At 44.5% G+C, this 25586-nt stretch overlaps 1 protein-coding gene across 9 annotated transcripts in view; it reads left to right on the forward strand.

Annotated features, from left to right (window-relative positions):
• Positions 1-2419: 2419 nt before the first annotated feature.
• The window catches only part of SLC37A3 (solute carrier family 37 member 3), a 58923-nt gene continuing 35756 nt past the window's right edge, over positions 2420-25586 (forward strand). For 4 of the 9 annotated variants that reach the window (XR_003510674.1, XR_003510675.1, XR_003510676.1 and 1 more), the window contains exons 1-5: positions 2437-2552; positions 10142-10302; positions 11669-11780; positions 20509-20601; positions 24205-24288. Coding sequence is in view for 6 of the 9 variants with exons in the window: in XM_027538844.1 (XP_027394645.1) it covers positions 10214-10302; positions 11669-11780; positions 20509-20601; positions 24205-24288 (378 nt within the window). In the remaining 3 variants the exon portion in view is untranslated. Of the gene's footprint in view, positions 2553-10141; positions 10303-11668; positions 11781-20508; positions 20602-24204; positions 24289-25586 lie in introns of all 9 variants that reach the window. The other 5 variants (XM_027538841.1, XM_027538842.1, XM_027538843.1 and 2 more) reach the window with 4 other exon arrangements.

Here is a 25586-nt window from a genome sequence, read left to right on the forward strand (position 1 = left end):
TGAGAGTTGGACCATGAATAAAGCTGAGCACTGAAGAATTGATTCTTTTGAACTGTGGTGTTGGAGAAGACTCTTGAGAGTCTCTTGGACTGCAAGGAGATCAAACCAGGAAGTCAACCTGACTATTCATTGGAAGGACTGATGCAGGAGCTGAAGCTCCAATACTTTAGCCGACTGATGTGAAGAACTGACTCACTGGAAAAGACCCTGATGCTGGGAAAGATTGAAGGCAGGAGGCGAAGGGGACGACAGAGGATGAGATGGTTGGATGGCATCACCGACTGGATGGACATGAGTTTGAGTAAGCTCCAGGAGTTGGTGATGGACAGGAAAACCTGGCATGCTGCAGTCCATGGGCTCGCAAAAAGGTGGACATGACTGAGTGACTGACTGAACTGGAGAGCAAGGAGATCAAGCCAGTCAATCCTAAAGGAAATCAACCCTGAATATTCACTGGAAGGACTGATGCTGAAGCTGAAGCTCCATTACTTTGGCCACCTGATGTGAAGAGCCGACTCATTGGGAAAGTCGCTGATGCTGGCAAAGTTGAGGGAAGGAGGGTGACAGAAAATGAGATGGTTGAATGGCTTTACTGACTCTGGACATGAGTTAACCGTGGCATGTTGCAGTTTATGGGGTTGCGAAGAGTCGGACATGACAGCAACTGAGCAACAGCAGCAACAACAACACATGCTTGGTCTCAGGACTTAATAAAGGTCAGGTTCTTGATGTCTCATTGCAGAAAGAATTTAGTGAGAGACAAAGTAATAGGTAAGGAGAGGATTTATTTAGATAGAAACACTCCACAGAGTGTGGGCCATTTTAGAAGGTGAGAGGCCCTGAAATATTGTGTGGTTAGTTTTTAACGGGCTGAGTAATTTCAAAGGATAATGAGTGGGAGGATTATTCCAGCTGCTTCAGGGGAATGGGCAGGGATATCCATGAATTGGACTACTACTCACCTTTTGGTCTCTAAGGTTGAACTTAGAACTGTCGTGGTGACTGTGCGTGTCATCATTTAGTGTGCTGATGTGTTACTGAGGCTCAAAGTCTGTTGCTGTAGTTTAGTCACTAAGTTGTGTCCATGTCTGCCTTTTTGCAGCCTCATGGATTTCAATTTGCCAGGCTCCCTGTCCTTCACGGTCTCCTGGAGTTTGCTCAAACTCAGGGCGCCTGTGTGTGTGTGTATGTGTGTGAGTCTGTCATTTAGCATGCTGATGTGTTACAATGAGCATATACTGAGGCACAAGGTCTAATGGAAGCCAACTCCTCTGCTATCTTGAACCTATTTGGTTCTAATCAGTTCATGTCATGTCCTTGGGCTATGTCACTCTTTTGAAGGATGTGCCCTACCCCCTTCCCTCCTGTTTCACTCTCACTTGAGGACTAGTACGGTGAGGGTAGAGTCTGCTTGGCTATGTAAAGGAAGGTTCCTTTCTGCCTTTGCAACCTCTTAGCATCGCAGAAGTCACATCTGTGCATCACAGTCTGATTCAAAGCTTATTCAATAATAAAATTTTTCTTAATCTGCTCTTTGTGGAATGGTTTTCTGAGTTGGAAGACTTGGGGGAAAAAAAAATTCCCTCACTGTTGAAAGAGAGCCCAGGAGGGCAGAACACCCTTGTTTGATGTTGTGTGTTGTAAGGCCTTTAATTTTTGCTTAAGTCTCAGTCCTGACTATTCATTGGAAGGACTGATGCTGGAGCTGAAGCTCCAATACTTTGGCCACCTAATGTGAAGAACTGACTCATTGAAAAAAAACCCTGATGCTGGGAAACACTGAAGGTGGGAGAAGGGGACGACAGAGGATGAGGTGGTTGGATGGCTTCACCGACTCGATGGACATGCGTTTGCGTAAACTCCAGGAGTTGGTGATGGACAGGGAGGCCTGGCGTGCTGCAGTCCATGGGGTTGCAAAGCTTCGGACAGGACTGAGCGACTGAACTGACTGCCAGGATCTTAACATTTTCATTTATTGTTTGAGTGACTGGGGATGCAATGTACAACAGTGAATGATACCAACAGACTATTAGCCCTGTCTTTATCAGCAACTGCATTTAAAAAATATTTAAAAAATCTAAATCTTATGCTCTCATGGCAGGTCAGTGGCACAGAGTGTGAGTCTCAAAACAAAACACAGAATAAAGTTTTTTTTGAAAAAGATGATCTATACATTATTTCTTCGCAGATTGTAACTTCTCTCTCCGTCCCTGCCTCTTTTTCTAAGAGTCCTGGCCGATGACCGTCCGTCCGCCCCCACTCAGACCCGCCCGGTTCACCCAGGCCTTGCATGGCGGCCGGAAGTTAACTTTCTCCGCTCCTCTCTCTGTTCCCTCCCCTGCGGCCCGCAGGTAAAGAGGCGCGGTCGGACTACAACTCCCAGCATGCCGCGGGCACCCGCGCGTCACGTGAGCGCCCGGAAACCCTGGCCGCCGCGGCCCGGGTGAGGTGGCGGCGGGAGTGGCGGGGTTGCGGGCGAGGTTGAGCAAGCGGAGCGAGCAGAGCGGCCAGCTGGGAACGTGACGACTACTGCGGGTCTCGGGCGAGCGGCGGTGCGTAGGGCCCACGTCCAGAAAGGCGGGAACCTGGCGTGGGGCAGGGGTGGGGGCGCCGCAGGCGAGGGCCGGTCAGAGGGGCTTCGAGGGGGCCGGGGCGGATAGGCAGACGGTGGCCGCCGGTGGGTGTGGTGCGGCAGGCCAGGCCGGCCGCCGCTCGTTCCCTCCACGCTGGGCCTGGCTTCTCGGCGCCCAGGTGCTCCGGAACCTGGCGAGGCCGGCAGGGACCGCAGCGGAGCGGGGCGGGAGGATTGGAGGGCCTCCGGGGAGAGCCTGGCCCGCAGCCCTCGCAGCGGCTCTTGTGCAAGTAAAGGGCTCCTCGTCTAGACCAGCTGAAAGGATCGCTCACAGGTAGGGCGAGGAGGCTTTTGGAAAGGATGTATGGAGGCCAGAGAAGGAGCAGAGTCTTAGCGGAATAACTGGGTTTTGCTTTTTGGCAACAACCGTGGTCTCAGTCAGGAATTTGATCTGGTTGCTTTTTCGTCATTAACTCTATATTCTTCTTTGCCGAATGTGGTCTGTTTAGTCTCACTTTTGACGGGATTTTGGGAATGTGACTGCAGAGCTTTTGGTGTTTCCAGAAATTAGGCGATCGCCTGATAATTTACAGAAATGATTATAGGGAGTTCGTGGGGTTAGCAAAGTCTAACTCTTAATGGCCACAAGCAGAGGAGCAACTAAGCCCATGTGCCACAACTACTGAAGCCCAAGCGCCTAGAGCCTGTGTTCGGCAAAAAGTGAAGCCATTACAAGGAGAAGCTTGTGCACCGCAACTAGAGTGGCCCGTCCCCGCTCCGCGTCCCCCATCACGGCAGCTAGAGAAAGCCTGCACGCAGTAAGGAGACCCAGAGCAATCAAAAATAATAATAATAGAAAAAGATTAAGAGAAAGCTGTCATCTGGACTTCAGATGGCCCCCACACACAGCATGAAAGTTCCAGCTAGAACAGCTTTCTTCAGTGTTTTGATGCCTGAATTATTATTTTTTTTTCCTTTGTTGAATGTTTGCTGTATGGCAGGCGCTATACTTAGAACTCTTTTTAAATGATCTCATGTAAATCCTTCAGTGAGGAAATTGAGACGCAAAGAAGTGAAGTCGAGGGTCTTGGATTCTAGCAGGAACTTTCTTGCTGTTGTGTGGGCCATGTGTGACTTCAGATGACTGTCTTCTCTGAATCTTTTTTTATTATTAATTAATTTATTATTTTTGATTGTGCGGGGTCTTCCTTGCTGCCTGCAGGCTTTCTCTAGTTGCAGTGATCAGGGGCCACTCTCTAGTTGCGGTGCACAGGCTTCTCCTTGTAATGGCTTCACTTTTTGCCAAGCACGGGCTCTAGGCGCTTGGGCTTCAGTAGCTGTGACACATGGGCTTAGTTACTCCTCTGCATATGGAATCTTCCTGGACTAGGGATCAAACCCATGTTCCCTGCATCGTCAGGTGGATTCTTATCCACTGCTCTACCAGGAAAGTCCTGTTCATCTTTGATTTCAGTCTCTGCATCAGAAAATAACCCCAAAAGGGTACTTTTAGAAGCTCAAAATCAGTGTGGTGAATTGTTGCTGACTAGCAGTGTGCATCGGAGAAGGCAATGGCACCCCACTCCAGTACTCTTGCCTGGAAAATCCCATGGACAGAGGACCCTGGTAGGCTGCAGTCCATGGGGTCACTAAGAGTCAGACACGACTGAGCGACTTCCCTTTCACTTTTCACTTTCATGCATTGGAGAAGGAAATGGCAACCCACCCAGTGTTCTTGCCTGGAGAATCCCAGGGACGGTGGAGCCTGGTGGGCTGCTGTCTATGGGGTCGCACAGAGTCGGACACGACAAGCGACTTAGCAGCAGCAGCAGTGTGTATTAGTCATTGTGTCAGGTTCTGATTTGTCTTGTTCATCAGTGATAAGGAAATGTCACAGCAATGATCTTTAACTTGACTGTAAATCCTTTGTCTCGGAGAGGAAAAGATTTCTATCTTGAAAACTATTGTTTTTGGAATATGTTCAGAATAGGTAGGAAGAATGTGGTTTGGGGAATGCTGGAATGAGCTGAGAGAATTTTCTAGAAAAGTGACAAGTATTTTACATCTGTGAGTGAGTGAAAGTTGCTCAGTCATGTTCGACTCTTTGCGACCCAGTAGACTATACAGTCCATGGAATTCTCTAGGCCAGAATACTGGAGTGAATAGCCTTTCCCTTCTCCAGGGGATCTTCCCAACCCAGGGATTGAACCCAGGTCTCCCATGTTGCAGGCAGATTCTTTACCAGCTGAGCCACAAGGGAAGCCCAAGAATACTGGAGTGGGTAGCCTATTCCTTCTTCTTTTTTTTTTTTTCCCCTCATTGCATTCATGCGCAATTTTAATTCAATTCTTGGAACACCCAAGTAGGTGAGTCAGTGACAATGTTAACAGCGGATCTTCCCTACTCAGGAATCGAACTGGGGTCTCCTGCATTGCAGGCGGATTCTTTACCAACTACATCTGTGGTAAGGAACAATTTGAGAAGAGAGAAAAATTACAGGAAGGCGTGTGTGTGTGCGCGTGCTAGATGTAAAATAGTGAAACCTTACAGGAGGCTGTTGCATTAGACTTGATGGAAGAGGTGGGTGGTTGATTTTGGTAGCGGCGTGGGGATGGATAGAAGAGGATGGATTGGGGATGAACTTTGGAGGTGAAAAGGATGGATTTAGCAATGGGTAGGATGCAGAAGCTGAGAGGTAAGGAGAAATGAGGGCTCTGTGCTCGTTGCCTTGGTGGTACCATCTTCTGAGGACAGGTGAGGGACAGGTTTAGAGGGAGACAGTGAAAAATTGTGTTGTAGCTCCAAGGATGGCCAGGTGGTCAGTTGGCTGTCGTGTTGGAGCCCTGCAGGGTCTGGGTTAGAGCTGGTGCTCTGGGAGTCGTTGGTAGAAAGCCGTGGTACCAGATGACGGGGAGACAGAGGTTGGAAGTTAAGAGAGAGCCGTGTAAATGGTTATCTTACAGGCTGAGAAAGCAGGTCATTAGGGAAGTGAAGACTTGCTGGGCAGTGTTGCATGCCCTTTGAGGTTTGTGGTTTTGAATCTAAAAAGCAAAACCAGCCTGCTCGTGTGATTTTTCTTTGGCAAAACTCCACCACTTAGGCGCAGAGGAGGAGGCCAGAGGCAAGCAAGGAAAAAAGTCTCATAAGGCAGATAAGCCTAGATTCTAAGTTGGGAAAGAAGAGGAGGAGGGTCATGGTTGAAAACACAGGGAGGTGACCGAGTTGGGAGCTTGCCGAGGTAAGATGACTGTTCGAGTGGAGAGTTTGAAGTAAGCAGTTTTCTGGAAGGAAGGAAAGTTGGATGTTTGAAATCCAGTTTGGGAGGTGAAAAGGCAGACATGGCTCAGACGGTAAAGAATCTGCCTGCACTGTGGGAGACCCAGGTTCGATCCCTGGGTCCGGAAGATCCTCTGGAGAAGGAAATGGCAACCCACTCCAGGATTCTTGCCTGGAGAATACTGGATGCACTCAGTGCTGACTGGTTGATGCACTTACTGTTTCCTGGAAACTGGCTGGGTTTTGACCACGGAGTGGGTTTTTCTTGTGCAATAGATGAAAAGGTTGGTGGGGAAGAGGCCAGGGGACTGGGGGGTTATCCCCTTGGGTGTTGACAAGAGACAGAACGGGGGACGGTGAGAGAGCAGGGGACAAGAGCTGGGAGGGGCAGTGGGCAGCAAGGCCCAGGAGCTTCAGAGAAGCTGGGCTTTCGCCAGGAGGAAAAGAGGTTGTGAGAAGTAAGACTGCTTCTCCCTGAAAGCCCCCGGGGGAAGTGGTGTTATCTAGGGGCAAGCAGGAGTCCACCAGGGTAAGTAAGAAAGGCAGAAACTTGCAAAACAGGGTCCTGATATACAGAACTTGATTAACCACTTCTGTCCAGAGAGCATTTCCTTCCTGCAGCGGGTGGGGTGGCTGGGCGAGGTTGGGTCTGATGAGATGGAGGTGACAAGTAATCACCTTTTTTGCCCTTTTTTTCTGCCTTTCCTCTTTGCAGTCTGTTTCCCCCCAAGAAAACTTTAATCTTAGTATATTTGAGTTGGAATGGATTCTAAATATGTGTGGAATGTGAAATTTGTGGAATGTCTTATATTCCAAGGCAGTGTTTATAAGGGGGAGATTGCCAGCTCTGCCTGGACATGTCACAGGTGAAGCCATCTTTCATTCAGCCTGGATCACACGATACAGAGTATTCCATCCTGGGAAGCACCTTGTGTGGAAGATCCTGTGGGTCTCCAGAAAGCTTCCTGACAAATCAGATGAGTTAGTGATCTCGATCTTGCCTTGAGAAGTATTATAGAACAGGGCTTGATGGTTCTTTCTGATGGCAAGGACCTAACCTCTTATATGTTTAATTTTTTTAAAGATCATTCTTATTCTCCCATGACATTTGTATATTCAGTATTCATGGATTAAGAAAATACTAAATGACCAGCTTCTATTAATTTAGAAACACTTAAAATGAATTTTGGTTTTATTGATTATAACACCACTTACATACACTTGAAAAATGTTAGATTTGTTCAATCTATACTAAGAGCCAGAAAGAAAATGGTGTAAAAATAGAATGTGCTTGATGGACTCAGACTTGGTAAAAACTCTGTGCTTCCCAAGGGCCCCAGAGCTCACAGATGATCAGAAATCACTTCTGTGATGTAGGGCATATAAGTACAAGGTATTATTAATGATTATAATTACCTGGGACCAGGTGTTGTAATAATATTCATTTAAAATGGCTTTCTGCCAACATCAGGTGAATGTTTAAAACTCTTTCCCATTGTAATTATGAAGCATTTTCTCTCCCGTCTCTGTAGCTAAGGAAAAAGTGGTTTGTTTAGGAACTAAATCTAGGTAGTCTCAAACATCTTAGTAGTCATTTAAAACCACTGGGCTTCCCAGGTGGCTCAGTACGGAAAGAATCCGCCTGCAGTGCAGGAGCCTGCTTGCAATGCAGGAGACCTGGGTTTGATCCCTGGGTTGCAAAGATCCCTTGGAGAAGGAAATGGCAGCCCACACCAGGATTCTTTCCAGATGGTAGTCATTTAAAACCATTATTGTTGCTTACAGCCCTGAAATCCTCAACCATTATTGCCGAAGCAACGTAATCAAGGTCTGTTGGAGCATATATTTTTGGAATTATTATCTTGCCTGATTAATTATAGAATTTTGTAACCCACGCCCTTTTCTGAAGTATTCAGTCCAGCGTTTTGAGTTGTGAATGTGTTCAGTTCAAAGAACTAGGATTTGTAAAGAATAGTTAAAGCTTGGAGTTCACTTGGGCATCACATTTAATTTGGGGGATGGAGGTAAATTTAGCAGTAACACTAGTAGCTCTTGGGTTTGTCACTTCCTGGAATTATAGACAGAAAGTTCACTTACATTTTTGTGAGTGGAAATTTATAGGCTTACTCGGCTCATAATTTTGTTAACATTTTTCAAGGAGAATGAGTATATGAAATTAGCCACATCTTCCTGTTACGGGATTAACCGTGGGCAAATCAGTGACCGAAATAATTGTCTTAATACCTTGCATATGTTGTTTATTGTGGTCTCATAACTCTCAGAAGAGAAAGGCCATTTTTACAAATGACGTATCTGTGAATCAGAGAGACTGACTAGTCCCAAGGCTCACAGCCAGTTGGTGAATCAGCTCTCGTGTTTATATAATTTTAACCATCTCAGCTTTGTACTTTTTAATTGCAAAGTTTCAAGAATGGCCTTTCAACTGGGTCTCTTCAACATTTAAGGTTTTCAGTTCACCTGCCAAGCGGTAGTATAAATTATAATAGAGAACAGGATTATAAATAGCAGGTACAGGCAACACAGCCTTGGGCAAAGTCCTGTGATAAATTGACTTTAGTGTTGGGAGCTCTTGAGTTTATCTCCTACCTTGATTGTTTATAATACAAGATATTTATATGTTTCAAACACAAGATATTTTGTTAATTTTATTTTTTCCTACTGTGCAGATAAGGCATAGAACTTTTCCAACCCTGTGGATGTTTTCCACAGTAAGATACACGTTTATGGTAGAACTTTTAGGGAAGTATATAGAAAACTAAAACTACCCATATTCCTGCTACCCAGAAAGAGCTATATATTCCTTATTTACTTGTAAATATTGTGTAAACCTAGAGTTCGATTTGGAGAAGGCAATGGCACCCCACTCCAGTACTCTTGCCTGGAAAATCCCATGGACAGAGGACCCTGGTAGGCTGCAGTCCGTGGGGTCGTGAAGAGTTGGACCCGACTGGGCGACTTCCCTTTCACTTTTCACTTTCATGCATTGGAGAAGGAAATGGCAACCCACTCTGGTGTTCTTGCCTGGAGAATCCCAGGGACGGGGGAGGTTGGTGGGCTGCCGTCTGTGGGGTCGCACAGAGTTGGACATGAATGAAGCGACTTAGCAGTAGCAGCGGCAGAGTTCGGTTAATTACATTTATATGTCATATGCTGCTTTTTTTCACCTGAAATTTTCTCATGTTATGAAGAAGTCTTAATTGCCTTCCAGTGCAGGGGATGTAGGTTCGATCCTTGGTTGGGAAACTGAGAACCTACGTGCCTTGGAGCAACTCAGCCCACTGGCCCCAACTAGAGAAAGCTTGCGTGTCACAGTGAAGACCCAGCATGGCCAAAAAAAAAAAAAAGGCTTAATCATCATGTCAAATGATAAAATGATAAAATATTCACCCAGATTAATTCAGCCTCTGTAATTTGTTTAATTGTTCCCATCTTACTACATGCTTAGGTTGTTTCTGCGGACTCACACCTGGAGACATTAAGTTTAGATGCTTGCTTTATGCTTTATTATTGTTGGATGTCAGAGCATGGATGAGACTTCCTGAGAGGGCAGAGGAGAGGTGAGAGGAAGTAGTGGAATGAGATGGCAGAGTGGCCCTGTTCTTTCCCCTGTTCCTTTGTGACTGACACAGATTTCGTTTCTTCACATAACAAGAAATGACTTTTTGTGAAAACTTCCTTTTGTATAGAGTTGAATGTATCTTGTATTTCTCTAGGAATGGATCCCTGAAAGTTGAATTCTTTTTTTTTTTTTTTTGTCAACGGCTCTTGATGAACACGGCCAGATCATCTTCCTGTAAAATGTGTTGATTTTCATTTCTGTCAGCAGTGTATGAGAGTTTAGGATCTTTAGATCTTGAGCTACATTGAACAGTCTTTTTAACTGTACAGACTTTTTTTTTATTACCATAATCGGCATTTCTTATGTTCTAATGAGATTAGAACTTTTGTTTGATAAGTTTAATAGCTGTTTCATTTCTTCTGAGTTGTCTGTTCATTTCCTTTGCTTATTTTCGGGTCTGAGTTAGTGATTTTCCTGTCAGTCTGTGTGAGAGTTCATTCTGTTAGGACGTAATCTTTTGTCCAGGATTTCTTTTTAAAAGACTGGCTAATAGCTATAAAACATAATCATCAATCTGGTTTTCTGGTGTCAACTAATCCATGTGATTTTTTTTTCCCCCCAAGGCCTGATTATATAGTGTTAAGTCTAAATAATTCCGTTTTTGGATATATGCCTATTACGAGTAATGTTAATTATGTGTTTTGTCTTTCCAGAAAGAAGAAATGATGTAAACCATTCACTCCCCAGACTTTCAGGTCACGGTGGGAAGGAAGGTCAGGAGGAACATGGCCTGGCCACGTATTTTTCAAAGAGGAGCTCTGCTTTCCCGGTTCAGCCATCATCACATGGTCGTGTTCCTGCTCACCTTCTTCAGGTAAGTGGACCTCGGAAGCTCTGCTCTTGTCGTTGTTCTTGTTTTCCTTTTGAAGGAGCTGTTTATTGCCTGGCAAGATTGGCCTGACTCATGGTCTGCTGTTCTTTGTGAGCTCTAGTATTGTGGTTCTCCATTCTCGCCTGTATTTGGCAATGTTTGAAGACATTTTTAGTTGTCACGCTGGGGGAATGGGTGCTGCTTGTATCTAGTAGGTAGAGACCAGAGATGCTCCTAAACATCTTACTGTGCCTGGGACAGCCCCCCACGGTAGAGAACTTGGGGAGCCCAAAATGTCAGTACGGCTTCCCTGGTGGCTCAGACAGTGAAGAATCTGTGTGCGATGCAGGAGCTGCAGGTTTGATCCCTGGGTTGGGAAGATCCCCTGGAGATGTGAATGGCTACCCACTCTAGTATTCTTTCCTGGAGAATCCCATGGACAGAGGAGCTTGGCAGGCTACAATCCATGGGGTCGCAAAGAGTCGGACATAACTGAGCAACTAACACAAAATGTCAGTAAGGCTATGATTGAAAAGCCTTGATCTGATATAAAGTCCTTTAATTGTTAAAACCAGGAGCTTGAAAGCAAAGGCTGTGCATTTCCAGGGAGTACTGTGTGCCTCATTGAGCAGCAGAGATGGGCGGAGACCTCTGTGAAGAACTTTGGTTACTCTTCTGAGAGCCTGACCAGTCAGCATGACTGAAGAATTGACCGTGTCTGACTCAAGGGCCCTTGGTAGCTCTCGGTAGTGGTCTGTTGATGACGTCAGTCTGTTGATGACTTTCTGGTGTTCAGGGCACAGTATTCACAAATTCTGTGACTCAGTGTTTTGATTATTTCTTCTGAATAGATTTTATTTATTATTAATGTTTATTGAAGGCACCACAAATGATAATTTTTTTTCAAGGCAGAAACTAGGAAAATGGTTTTCTAATTATATAAGAGTTAGTAGGTAATTTTAGATACTTGCTTTACAGGAAATCCACTTGTGAGGGGTTGAGGAAAAGACAGGCCTCAAGGAAAAAGCTACTGAATGGCTAGTGTAGGGAGTGGCCGCCAGAGGTTGCTAAAGACTTGACCTTATGGAACTGCAACCATGATTTTAAGGGGTTGGGATCCATCACATCTCCATCTTGTAGGTCCAGGGACCTGTTACAAGTGAACATGGGGGTTTATATGGAAGAAGACAAGTTAATTGCTGCTTTGCTTAGCGGAGGCTGTTTCAATGGATAGTTTTTATAAAGCAGTACTCTTTGTTTTTTAAAAGAAGAATTCTAAAATTGGATAAAACTTTGCAATACATCTGTGATTTTATCGAATGTGTTTTCTTTTTTATGCATTCAGCTATATTTCTTCTTTCTTTTGTAGTTACTCGTTGCTCCATGCGTCAAGAAAAACATTTAGCAATGTCAAAGTCAGTATCTCTAAACAGTGGACCCCAAGTGCTTTTAACAAGTCAACTGAATTACTGCCTGTGGAGGTAAGCAGAAGAAAGAGCTGGGATGAATTTAAGAAGGGAACCTTGCCCACCCATAAATTAAGTTCTGTTTTATTTCATTCATCCTTTGGATGACTTACTCTTTCCTGTGGTATAAAATCCAAACTGTTCTGCCTGCTTTCTTAGCTTGCTCTGATTTAGGTCTGTTTTACCATTTCAACCAACTTATTTCTCACTGTTTTGAAATCACACAATTTTGTTTTTCTTATTGTTTAGTGGCTAAGTCATGCCTGACTCTTTGTGACCCCATAGACTGCAGCAAACCAGGCTCCTGTGTTCTCCACTGTCTCTTGGAGTTTTTGCTCAAATTTATGTCCATTGAGTCAGTGATGCCATCTAACCATCTCATCCTCCTCCACCCCCTTCTTTTGCCTTTGGTCTTTCCCAGCATCAGGGTCTTTTCCATGAGTCGGTTCTTTGCATCAGGTGGCCAGTGTTGGAGCTTTGCCTTCAGCGTAAGTCCTTCCAATGAATATTCAGGGTTGATTTCCTTTAGGATTGACTGGTTTGATCTCCTTGCTGTCCAAGGGACTCTCAGGAATCTTCTCCAGCACCACAATTCAAAAGCATCAATTCTTTGGTGCTTAGCCTTCTTTATGGTCCAACTCTCACATCTGTTCATGACTACTGGAAAAACCATAGCTTTAACTCTACAGACCTTTGTTGGCAAAGTGATGTCTCTGCTTTTTAATACACTGTCTAGGTTTGTCATAGCTTTCTTTCCAAGGAGCAAGCATCATGGCTGCAGTCACCATCCTAGTGATTTTGGAGCCTAAGAAAATAAAATCTATCACTACTTCCAATTGAAGTGAAGTGAAGTGAAGGTCGCTCAGTCATGTCCGACTCTGCGACCCCATGGACTATACAGTCCATGGAATTCTCCAGGCCACAATACTGGTGTGGGTAGCCTTTCCCTTCTCCAGGGGATCTTCCTGACCCAGGGATTGAACCCAGGTCTCCCACGTTGCAGGCAGATTCTTTACCAGCTGAGCCACAAGGGAAACCCAAGAATACTGGAGCGGGTAACCTATCCCTTTTCCAGGGGATCTTCCCCACCCAGGGATCGAACCCGGGTCTCCTGCGTTGCAGGCGGATTCTTTACCAAGTGAGCTATGAGGGAAGACCACTTTCTCCCCTTCTATTTGCCATCAAGTGATGGGACTGGATGCTAAGATATTAGTTTTTTGAATGTTGAATTTTAAGCCAGCTTTTTCACTCTCCTCTTTCACCCACATCAAGCAGCTCTTTAGCTCCTCTTCACTTTCTTCCATTAGAGTGGTATCATCTGCTTATCTGAGGTTGTTGATATTGTTCCTGGCAATTTTGATTACAGCTTGTGATTCATCCAACCCAGCATTGCGCATGATGTATTTGCATGTAAGTTAAATAAGCAGAGTGACAGTATACAGCCTTGACATACCCTTTCCCCATTTTGAACCAGTCCATTGTTCTATGTCCAGTTCTAACTGTTGCTTCTTGACCTGCATACAGGTTTCTCAGGAGGCAAGTGAGGTGGTTTGGTATTCTTGTCTCTTTAAGAATTTTCCACAGTTTGTTGTGATCCACACAATCAAAGGCTTTAGCGTAGTCAGTGAAGCAGTAGTAGATGTTTTTCTTGGAATTCCCTTGCTTTCTCCATGATCTAGCTGCTGCTGCTGCTGCTAAGTCGCTTCAGTCGTGTCCGACTCTGTGCCACCCCATAGACCGAAGCCCACCAGGCTCCCCCATCCCTGGGATTCTCCAGGCAAGAACACTGGAGTGGGTTGCCATTTCCTTCTCCAGTGCATGAAGGTGAAAAGTGAAAGTGAAGTCACTCAGTCATGTCCGACTCTTCGAGACCCAATGGACTGCAGCCCACCAGGCTCCTCTGTCCATGGGATTTTCCAGGCAAGAGTACTGGAGTGGTGCCATTGCTTTCTCCTCCATGATCTAGCAAATGTTGGCAATTGGATCTGTGGTTTCTCTGCCCTTTCTAAATCAGTTTGTACATCTAGAAGTTCTCAGTTTAGGTACTGCTGAAACCTACCGTGAAGGATTTTTGAGCATAACCTTGCTTACATGTGAAATGAGTACAGTTGTGCAGTAGTTTGAACATTCTTTGACATTACCTTTCTTTGGGATTGGAATTAAAACTGACCTTACCAGTTCTATGGCCACTGCTGAGCTTTCCAAATTTGCTGGCATATTGAGTGCAGCACTTTAACAGCATCATCTTTTAGGATTTGAAATAGTTCAGCTGTAATTCCATCACCTCCACTAGCTTTGTTCATAGTGATGCTTCCTAAGGCCCACTTGACTTCGCATTCCAGGAGGTCTGGCTCTAGGTGACTGACCACACAGTCATGGTTATCTGGGTCATGAAGAGCTTTCTTGTATAGTTGTTCTATGTATTCTTGATTCTATTAGGTCCTTACTGTTTCTATCCTTTCTCACACCCATCCTTGCATGAAATGCTCCCTTAATATCTCCAATTTTCTTGAAGAGATCTCTAGTCTTTCCCATTTTATTGTTTTCCTCTGTTTCTTTGTGGTGTTCATTGAATAAGGCTTTCTTATCTCTGCTTGCTATTCTCTGGAACTCTGCATTCAGTTGGGTATATCTTTGCCTTTCTCCCTTGCCTTTCACTTCTCTTCTTTCCTCAGCTGTTTGTAAAGCCTCAGATAACCATTTGCCGACTTCCATTTCTTTTTCTTTGGGATGGCTTTGGTCACTGCCTCCTGTACAGTGTTATGAACCTCTGTCCATAGTTCTTCAGGTACTCTGTCTACCAGACCTAATCCCTTGAATCTGTTCATCACCTCCACTGTATAATCAATCATATGAGATTTGATTTAGGTCATACCTGAATGCATAGTGGTTTTCCTTACTTTCTTTAATTTAAGCCTGAATTTTGCAATAAGGAACTCTAGTTCTGAGCCACAGTCAGCTCCAGGTGTTGTTTCTGCCGACCATATAGAACTTCTTCTTAGGCTGCAAAGAATGTAGTCAATCTGATTTTGATATTGACCATGCATTTGGTGATGTCTACGTGTGGAGTTGTCTCTAAGGTTGTTGTGAAAGGGTGTTTGCTGTGATTGTTGTGTTCTCTTGACAAAACTCTGTTAGCCTTTGCCTGCTTCATTTTTGTACTCCAAGGCCAAAGTTACCTGTTATTCCGGATGTCTCTTGATTTCCTACTTTTGCATTCCAATCTGCTGTGATGAAAAGGACATCTTTTTTTTGGTGTTAGTTCTAGAAAGTATTGTAGGTCTTCACAGAACCGGTTAACTTTAGCTTCTTCGGCATCAGTGGTTGGGACATAGACTTGGATTACTGTGATGTTGAATGGTTTGCCTTGGAAAATGAACCAAGATCATTGTGTCATTGTTGAGGTTGCGCCCAAGTACTGAGTTTTGAAGTCTTTTATTGACTATGACTTTTGAAAGGCAAGCTTTTAAGACTAGATGGCTAGATTTCTTGACTGGGGCTTGACCAGTGCTGTGTGCATAGTGAGTACGTTTGATCATTCACTGACGTGTCATTAACCCTAAAGATGAAATGGCTAAGAGAGGTCATGTGCTCTAAACTCTCAGCCAGCATAAAATTCTTTCTTAACCGTCATTGAAAGGTGACCACCCAACTTCTGCTTTAGTTCTTCAGGGTGAAGAAACTCCTTGTTTTCTCAGGTGGACAATTACATTTTTATTTAACTCTCATTATTCACAAGTTCTTTCTTATGCTAAAGAGAGAGTGTTCTCTTTAATTTTGATCTTAGATTTTATCCTGAGCCTTGTGTACTAAGTTGATTCTTGCTGCCTCTCAAATATTTGTGGAAAATCCGTCTCCCTAAATTTGTCCTGTTTAGGGAGAACATCTGTGCTTCTTCTTCAGCTATAGTTTTGTGATGCCAAGCTCTAAATGTGCTATTTTAGATACAGGCTGATCAGTGTATAGAATAACAGGATTGATTTAGGCACTACAGTTTTGGTTATACTGCCTTTGTTTTTAAAGTCATTGATTGGGGATCCTCAAGACCACCCTCAGATTTGGTGATTCACTAGAGGGACTCACAGGACTCAGCAAATGACTCAAAACTATGGTTGATTACAGTGAAAGGGTACAGAGCAAAGTCAGCACAGGGAAAACGCATAGGGTCAGGTCTAGAGGAAAGAAGGCAAAACCTTCAAGAGCCCCTCGTGTGTGCGTGTGCACGTGCGCTCAGTCGCTCAGTCATGTCTGACTGTCTGCACCATAGATGTGCTTAATTCTTCCAGCAACAAGTCCTGACACCCCGGTGAGGTATTGTCTACCAGGGAGTCCTGTTGGAGACTTGGTGGCAGGATTTTTATTGGGGCTTGTCATACTGGCATCCTCTGCCTGGCATGTATGAAAATTCCACATTCCCATAAGAAAAGCAAGTGTTCAGCACAAACCATATTATTGGGGCAGGCAGTGCAGCCACAGGGAGCCACTCTTAGCAGGGAATGATGGAAACCTTCCCAAGTCCCAAGGTTCCAGGGGCCAACCTTGCCAGATAGATCTGTTTAAGGATACGAATCAGGTATGCTATGTAACTCTTTCCTGCCAGTAACCAGGTCATGTTGTTAGTGTATGTTGAACTTGCATTAACTTTCCTGCTAAGATATTTATTTACTTACTTATTCTAATTGCTGCTTATTAAAATAGGTTTCATGGGAAACGACCCTGATGCTGGGAAAGATTTCAGGCAGGAGGAGAAGAGGGTGGCAGAGGATGAGATGGTTGGATGGCATCACCAACTCAATGGACATGTTTGAGGAAACTCCTGGTGATAGTGAAGGACAGGGAAGCCTGATGTGCTGCAGTCCACCGAGTCGCAAAGTGTTAGATATGACTTAGTGACTGAACAGCAACAACAAATTTTGATTTGTTCAAACTCTGGATTCAGGAGTTCAGATGGATTGGTTATGTAGAAGTCAGGTTCTGACTTACCTGGGGATCTTTGTATTTCCTTACCTGCCCTGGTGGAGAGCAGTGCCAGCTTTCCATTTCCTTTTAGACTTAAACATCCAGGTTTTTTCTTTCCTGAAGGCTGCTACTGGGAGCAGAGTGGCTAGGCAGTATTTACTTTCACTCCTCCTGTGTTTCTGTGTCTATAGCTGTCTTAACTCTAGCTTCCCTCCAAGCCTGCCTTTCTCGTCCAAAATGGAAAGATCCTTAGAACCAGAAGTATGTGTAAAATCTAAAAAATGTTTTGTTTATATATATTATTCAATGTTTCTTAAGTACACTAAATAGCGTCTTCATAAAGTACTTATTATAGCTGTCATGTTTATGTAGAGCTATCTTAGGTGCTTTACAAAAGACGTTAAGCAGACACAGTCTCTGTACCTTGAGACTTTATAATGGATCCCACTGACATGGGCAAACGTTGGAAATAGTAAGAGAACATAATATAAAATCTATGTTTATAGATAATGGAGAGGAAATGGTTGAATCTAATATTTGAGGACAACTTGACTGAAACTTATAAACAGTTTTTTTTAATACAAGAATTTTTTTTTCTATTAAATTAGAAAGTCTTACCACTCCAGACAGCACAGTCCTTCCAGAGTGCAGAGAGTCTAAACTTCTCTCCAGTCTAAAGCAGGATTCAAGGTGCCCTCAGCGTTCCAGCTCAACCTTGAGCACAGATGCTCTTATCAGTTCTCACGGCACCCGATACCAGAGCCCTGAACACACGTCAGCTTCAGCTCATCCTCTGCCCTGCTTCAGGAAGCTCTTTCATGTCAGAAGTTCCCCCGCCCCCACACAGAGCTGTCATTCTGTGATAAACATTCTCGCTTAGGAAACCCACACGGTGACCTTTAGTGCTTCCAGGAAGTGTCCCAAGGCGTAGCAATCATTGTAGCTCAATACAGGCCCTCCGCCACAAGAAGAGCAAGAAGAGCCTCCATCCGCGCAGGAGAGGAGCATGAAGAGCCTCCATCCGCGCAGGCCTCTACAGGCCGGCCCTCCACACGGCAGCTGTGCACAGGTGCCGGCCAGCGTGAGACTGGCAACTTAAAGTCACTCTGTCGGTGACTTTCAGGCTCATTTCCTTCTCTTCTGAGGAAATATCTGCCAGTAAACAAATCTGAATAACTAGAGTTCATCTGTCAGTCCCTCTTACAAGCAAAAATGACCTTTCAACTTGCGACCCACACAGTTTTCCTCAAGATAGTTATCTTCTCGCCTGTTAGTATAGTTGTTTTGATCGGAGCTGCATTATTGATGTAAACTTTCTTCACTAGCCTTCTTTCTTTCATCCTGTTTTCTGAATCTTTTTGTACATCCTGCTTTTTTTCTTTTAGTTTTGGGATTTGTTTGCACTTGTGAAGGAGGCAGTCACTAGTATCTTCAGCTGAATTCTGGCAGTGAAGCAGAAAAAAGCCATTTAAAATCTGTCCGTTTTTGTGACAGCCACACCTGCAGGGAATTTTCGGTGGCTTCTCATGAGAGTGAAGAAAAAACCCTTGAAACCTGGAGCAGCTGCTCGGATGTGAGCTCTGGCTCACGTTGGCTTGTGCCCCACAGGGCTTCATCCTGGGTCCTGTTGAGCCTGGATGGGATCAGGAGTCAGAGCTTGTGGCTCGAGGGAAAGATAGTGAGGTAACTCTCATTGGAAGTATTTAGGGCCCCAAATTGTCACCCTGACGTACTGATGGGTCTCAGTTGTGAGTGTCTCTTCTGCTCCTGAAAGGAGAGTGTGAGTGTTAAGGTATCAATGACAAGACAGATGGCACAAGCCACACAGAAATGAGTCACTGGACTGCTATCACAGTTTATATATTCTCTTGACAATTTGAGGAGTTTTTTTTCTGTGAAGCGATGATGTATTTTCAAAGTTGCTGCTTGTGGTTTTTCTCTTTAATATTCTTTTTTTTTTTTTTAATCATTTTATTTAGTGAGCTATTTTGTCTTTGGCTGTGCTAGGCCTTTGCTTCTGTGCTAGCGTTTTCTTTAGTCGTGGAGAGCAGGGGCTACTCTGTAGTTGCAGGGCACAGTCTTCTCACTGCAGTGGCTTCTCTCGTTGCAGAGCACGTCTCGGCTCTAGGCTCTCAGGCTTCAGTGGCTGCAGCACATGGGCTCGCTAGTTGTGGCTCGCAGGCTGTAGAGCACAGGCTCAGTAGTCGTGGCACATGGCATGTGGGGTCTTCCTGGATCACAGATTGAACCCATGTCTCCTACACTGGCAAACAGATTCTTTACCACTGAGCCACTGGGGAAGGTCCTCTTCTTAATATTCTGAAGTCAGAAAGTTTTCTGTTTTACAAGATTTTTTTTTTTTGATGTGGGCCACTTTTAAAGTCTTTATTGAATTTGTTACAATATTGCTTCTGGTTTACGTTTTGGCTTTTTAGCCTGCTTATGGGGTCTTAGCTCCCTGAACAAGGATCGAATCCTCACCCTCTGCATTGGAAGGCAAAGTCTTAACACTGGACTACCAGGGAGATCCCCAAATTTTCTTTCCTATAATAACCTATCTGAGAAACCATTTAGTACAACTCCTTGATTTGGAGATCCCAATGAGCTATGAGTTTGTATTTATAGAGACTTACTGTTTCAGAAATTAAAACCAAGAAATTAAAAAAATACATTGGTTTTAAGTTATTTAAAAATGAACTAAGTAACCCATAACATGTTAATAACATAAATAACATTTTACGAGAAACGACTTTTTCAAAACAACAAAAAGAATCACTTGCTAAGGAGAGTGACACTGACTTATATTTTTGCAAATCTCTTCATGTCTGACTTAATAGAAGACAATGGATTTTCATGTCTGCTTCTGAATTCAATCTCTTGTAGCAGGATCCTTTGAAGGCTATAAAGAGAGTTTGGCTTTCAGAGATACATAGTGGAAAGGGGAGAAGTATTTTAATAGCCTTTTTAGTTAATTGTGGATATTTATCTTTGATACTATACCAGAATTTGACAAGAGGCAATTTCTTAAAGGTTAGTGACAATGTGGAATCTGAAACTATATTAATTAACTTTTTTATCCTCTTACATTAAGATCCATTTGTCTGTCTTGTCCTTTGAATGGGTCTTGGAAGTGACAGGCTCATTTCATTCTTTTTGGAGGAAATATCTGCCAGAAACCCAAATCTGAATAACTAGCCTTTGTCTGTCAGTCACTCTTTCAAGGAAAAATGACATTCCAGCCTGCAACTCATAGTTTTCTCAAAACAGATGTCTTTCTTTGGTGTGCTGGGTGCCAGATGCATATTTTCTACTTAATGGCACAGATTATTTAAAAAACAGGGGACTGGGGACTTGGGCCAGATTTAATAAGATTAATAATTTTTAATGCTTGACAGATATTTACTGAGCGTCTAGTATGTGCCGAGGACCTTCTTCAGTGAAGTTGCCCCTTTTTGGGAACTGTGAGGCAGTAAAAGATACAGGGCTTAATAGTATAGTTTGGTGTAACTGCCTCCATCCATACTCAGGCACAGGAGTTTTATCCACCACTGCTTTTGCACTATCAGTGGAACAGTTAAAAGGGAAGAAGCAGATAGCATTTTAGTGTTATTATGCAAATCGTTGTGGCCTCATGGACCTGTTTGCGTATGGGTTTCCTCAGGTACAGAGTGCTGATTTGCTCTTCTCAACCTCCTCAGGTTTCCGTGAGGGTGGGCGGAGGTGGTTCCAGAAGGTGCTTTGGCCCAGTGAGTCTTAACAGGTTCTTGTTGTTGTGTGACCGCAGATTTGGAGCAGCAACCATTTGTTTCCCAGTGCAGAGGAAGCCACTCTTTTCCTCGGAATGCTGGATACCATTTTCCTCTTCTCCTATGCTGTGGTAAGTTTTAGAATGCTAGGCTTTTCTGTGGAGGAAAGACGTAAATGACTCCCCTTCTTCTCAAGTTGGTGAGGGATTTTGAATGTGCTTACTGAGGAGAGCTCAGTTTCCCTGGAGTTTATATTTTGTGTCCTTCCCGTCCATCCATGTATCCATCCATCTATCCATCCGTCCATCCATGTGACAGATATTTTGAGAGTGCCTAGTGTATGCCTTGTAGTTTTCTCGTTGAGGGGAATTCCTCAGTGAGCAGCACAGGAAAACTCCCGACCTTTAAAAACTTCTGTTCTTGACTGGGAACTAAGAGAGACAAGCAGTAATACAATGCCATAAGGAAGGACATTACTGAGTGTGTTCAAAGGTGGTAAATGCTGTGGAGTAGAACCAGGCAGGGAGTGAGTTTGTGCCGTAGGTAGGATGGCCAGGAAGGACCTCGAGAAGAGCAGAGACGTGAGTGTAGGTAGAGATTTCAGAGCCCTTGGCATATAGATGATTTTTTTCAAGATTGGATGAAAATCATCAAGAGAGTTGATGAAGACAGGGAAGAGAGCACAGGGAGAGTTGATGAGGTGCGAAGACTGAGCTGGGCCCCAAGAAAGGGGTTCCTGCATTTCCAGCTGGGGAAGACGAGGGATGGGGTGGGGAGGCTGGAAGGGAGCAGGAGAACCACAAGATGGTGGCCGGGCCAGCTCTGACTGAGGTAGTGCCTGGGATCGGGCAGCTGGAGTCCCTGGCTGGTCATCAGGAACATCTGGTGGCTGCAGAGGTGGCTTGCTGGTAAAGAACCCGCCTGTCAAGCAGGAGATGAGGGTTCGATCCTTGGGTGGGGAAGATGCCCTGGAGAAGGAAGTGGCAACCTACTCCAGTATTCTTGCCTGAAAATCTCGTGGACAGGGGAGCCTGGCAGGCTACAGTCCATGGGGTCACCAAGAGTCAGACATGACTGAGCAACTAAACAGCAGCAGCCGTGCATGTGATGTGAAATCCTGGGTGAAAGCCCGAACGTCATCTGCACGTGCTTATTTGGGTGATTATTAGAATGTCCCTTCTGGGAAGAGGAAACTTACAGACACACACAGTTGGAGCAGATGTTGGATCATTCAGCCCACCCTTTTCAGTACAGAATCCCATCCAGTGGTGCTTCTCCTTCAGCCTTTGAGGAAGTATTAGAGGAAGTCTTGTGGTCTCATGGTGGCTCATTGCTAGCAAGTAGCTATGATACTCAGTATCAAAATGGAATTTAACTTTTTTTTGGATCGTTTCCTTATCTATTGAGTTATGATGATAATATAGTTGTCTATAGGATTAAATAGGTTTAGGAGATAAAAGATAGGTGCCATGAAAAATCAGTGATCTGGATTTCTCTGGCTGTCCAGCATTTAAGACTCTGTGCTTCTAGTATAGGGGATAGGGATTTGATCCCCATCTAACACCTACTGTGTGGTGCAGCAAAATTAAAAAAAAATTAGGGATCATAGCTTTTTATATTGAACTGCATTTCGTTCTGTAACTTCCAGGTATTGTCTGGGCATTTGGAGCAGTACAGAATAAATTAGGTCCCTAATGTGAAACACAATTGAGAGATTTTCTTCTCTGCCTTTACTGTATATAAGGTTGTTGTTTAGTCGCTCAGTCGTGTCTGACTCCTTTGTGACCCCATGGACTATACCCCCACAGGCTCCTCCATCCATGGAATTTTCCAGGCAAGAATACTGGCATGGGTTGCTATTTCCTACTCCAGGGGATCTTCTTGACTCAGGGATTGAACCCTTATCTCCTTTAGTGACTGCTGCTGCTGCTGCTGCGTCGCTTCAGTCGTGTCCGACTCTGTGCGACCCCATAGACAGCAGCCAACCAGGCTTCCCGTCCCTGGGATTCTCCAGGCAAGAACACTGGAGTGGGTTGCCATTTCCTTCTCCAATGCATGAAAGTGAAAAGTGAAAGTGAAATGAACGTGAAAAGTGAAAGTGAAGTCGCTCAGTCATGTCCGACTCTAGTGACCCCATGAACTGCAGCCTACCAGGCTCCTCCGTCCATGGGATTTTCTAGGCAAAAGTACTGGAGTGGGGTGCTATTGCCTTCTCCACCTTTAGTGGCAGGTAGATTTTTTACTGTTGAGCCACCAGGAAAACCCTGTGTATAGCATAACACCCTGTAAATTGGAGCTTTAGGACATAAAATTTTCTCTAACACGGGCGGGTGCCTCTTTTGACTTAGTGAAGGGTTGACAGTAATGAGGGAGAAACATTTATTATGATGATTATCATCTAAATTTATGTGTGTGTGTATGAAAGTCACTCAGTCATGTCTGACTGTTTGTGACCCCATGGCCTATACAGTCCATGGAATTCTCCAGGCCAGAATCCAGAATACTGGAGTGGGTAGCCTTTCCCTTCTCCAGGGGAAACTTCCTAACCCAGGGATCGAATCCAGGTCTCCTGCATTGCAGGCAGATTCTTTACCAGCTGAGCCACAATATATCTATTATATGTATAATATAGTCAATTTATTAGAAACACCTGTATCTGAATTCAGGTCTTTAGTTAAGACATTTATTCATTTTACATATTTGTGGCAGAAACCTGAAGTGTGTTGCCCTTAGCTTTTTGGTCTGCCTTCCTGCTGTGTGTGTGTGTGTGTGTGTGTGTGTGTGTGTGTGTGTGTGTGTGTGTGTGTGTGTGTGTGTGTGTGTGTGTGTGTGTGTGTGTGTGTGTGTGTGTGTGTGTGTGTGTGTGTGTGTGTGTGTGAGTTTCTTAATTGTGCCTTCCTGCTGTGTGTGTGTGTGTGTGTGTGTGTGTTAGTTGCTTAGTTGTGTCTGGCTCTTTGCACCCCCATGGACTGTAGCCCGCTAGGCTCCCCTGCCCATGGACTTCTCCAGGCAAGAATACTGGAGTGGGTTGCCATTCCTTTCTCAAGGGGATCTTCCCAACCCAGGGATCGAACCCAGGTCTCCTGCACTGGCAGGCAGATTATTTATCTTCCGAGCCACCAGGGAAGCCCAGAACGTCCTGCCATGAGCTCAGCCTTTTAATTCCTACCACTCAGTGGGAGGAAAACAGAAAGCAGAACACTTGTACTTATCTTCAGCTAATTACCGTCTGTGCCTCCCTGTACTCCTTGCCTCGTGGTGTGATGAAGCCCAAGGGTTAGATGAAACAGGCAGGGCACGTGGCCCCGTCGCTTCTGTTCCGTAGGACATGTTGTAACATCTTCATTCAGAATGCAAATAGCTAAGACGAATCCCTTTGGGAAAGCAGATACTGATGTTGGAGTTCATCTGTTCTAGAAGATGCAGTATATTTGTGTGCTTGTTTTATTATAATTATTCTTTTTTTCCCCTAGGTGTCTCAGGCAGTTATGGGGGGTCAAATAGAAGGAAAATTTGCCCTGAATTACACTGTCTTGGTGCATGAAATGTTTACAGTGTGCAGAAGCAGTTGTCATTTCTTGAAACACTGGTGAAACTGATAAAGAGGTTAGGCTAAGCACGAGAGTGAGGTTTAATTTTTGTGTTCTGTTTGCGTCATTTGCTTTAGAATGTATCGTACTTTTCCCAGGCTGTGTTGTTACCCAGAGCTGTAAAATGAAATGCTTTCTTCTTAGGGCCTTTTCATCAGCGGCATCGTCGGGGATCGGCTGAATCTGCGATGGGTTCTGTCTTTCGGCATGTGCTCTTCTGCATTCGTGGTAAGTTGAAAGTGTTGTTGTTTTCATTCCAGTTACTGTTATCTTGGCCAGGAATTTTAGAATCCAAGCAAGCCCCCTACTTCTGTCTATAGAATAGTAAAATGAATCTTTGGTTTTCTGATCCCTTTGGTGCCTTTTTGGTTAAGGGACATCTTGAGAGTGTGATTTTAATCCCACCCCTTCCTTGATTCTCAGTCACCAACAGAGGTCACAGTGTAACTCGAGTGGCGTCCATTGCTCTCGAGAACCCGGCCCCAGCTCGCTTCTGCAGTCACGTCTGCCCTGCGTGTCAGCCCTCTGCTCTCCCAGACCAAGCTGCCTTCCGTGGCCCTCACGCATCCTGCTCCTTTCTACCTCACTGCTATTGTTCCTGCTCTTCTTCCTGCCTTCAGTGTCCTCCGTTCAGCTCTTCATAGTCTAACTCAGTGTCTCCTTCAAGTCACTGGCCAGATGACCCTTGTTTCCTCATGCCTGACTTTATCCACCCGGCTCCTGGAAGTTGTCACTCCCTGTCCTGAGCCCTTGCCCCTGACTTTCCACGGAGGCACTTCCTTTGTCTGCTGCTCAGCCTGCTTGTTTCACTTGTTGCCCCTAGGAGCCTACAGCAGGGTGGTGGAGACCATAGACGCCCCAGGGCTGCACTGCCAGGCTTTCAGGCCTTCCCTTGCAGCTTCTAGCTGTGGTTTCTCCATGCTTCAGGCTCCGCTTTTCAATACCTGCACCCAACATTGCAGTGAGGGTCCTGTGAATCACTGTGTGGGGGGCATTTAGAATGGTTCTTGGCGTACTCAGTGCTCCAGAGGGCAGGATCCATATTAGAATCATCTGTATTTGTTCACAAGCGTTTGTTGATTGAATAAAAGCATGGAGCTTAGTTAGACTCTATTAATTGTTTTTCAATGTCTGCCATTGGTGTATGGGGAAAAAATTATTTTCCTTTATATTTCAGAGATTGAAGCACCTTATTCATAAGCTGCTCACCCACATATATGTAGAGACTGTTTTAAAACCTGGTTTAGGGTTTTTTCCTAAACCCAAATGAACTTTTTGGCCAACCCAATGTTTTCTTTCTTTTTTTTTTAACACACTTTTATAAAAGCTGAAGTATGTCCGTAAACTCACCCTCTTCAGTGCACAGTTTTGAATTTTGACAAGTGACTAGTCGTGTAACTGCCACCTGCCTTCTGTCCCTGGCCTCTGGCAACCACTGCCCATTTTTCCTTATGGTTTCCCTCATTGCAGAATGTCATGTAACTGGAATCATACAGTATTAGACATACCCTGTTTTTAAGCCTATG

The sequence above is a fragment of the Bos indicus x Bos taurus genome, chromosome 4, assembly GCF_003369695.1.
Source record: "Bos indicus x Bos taurus breed Angus x Brahman F1 hybrid chromosome 4, Bos_hybrid_MaternalHap_v2.0, whole genome shotgun sequence".
Lineage (NCBI taxonomy): Eukaryota > Metazoa > Chordata > Mammalia > Artiodactyla > Bovidae > Bos > Bos indicus x Bos taurus.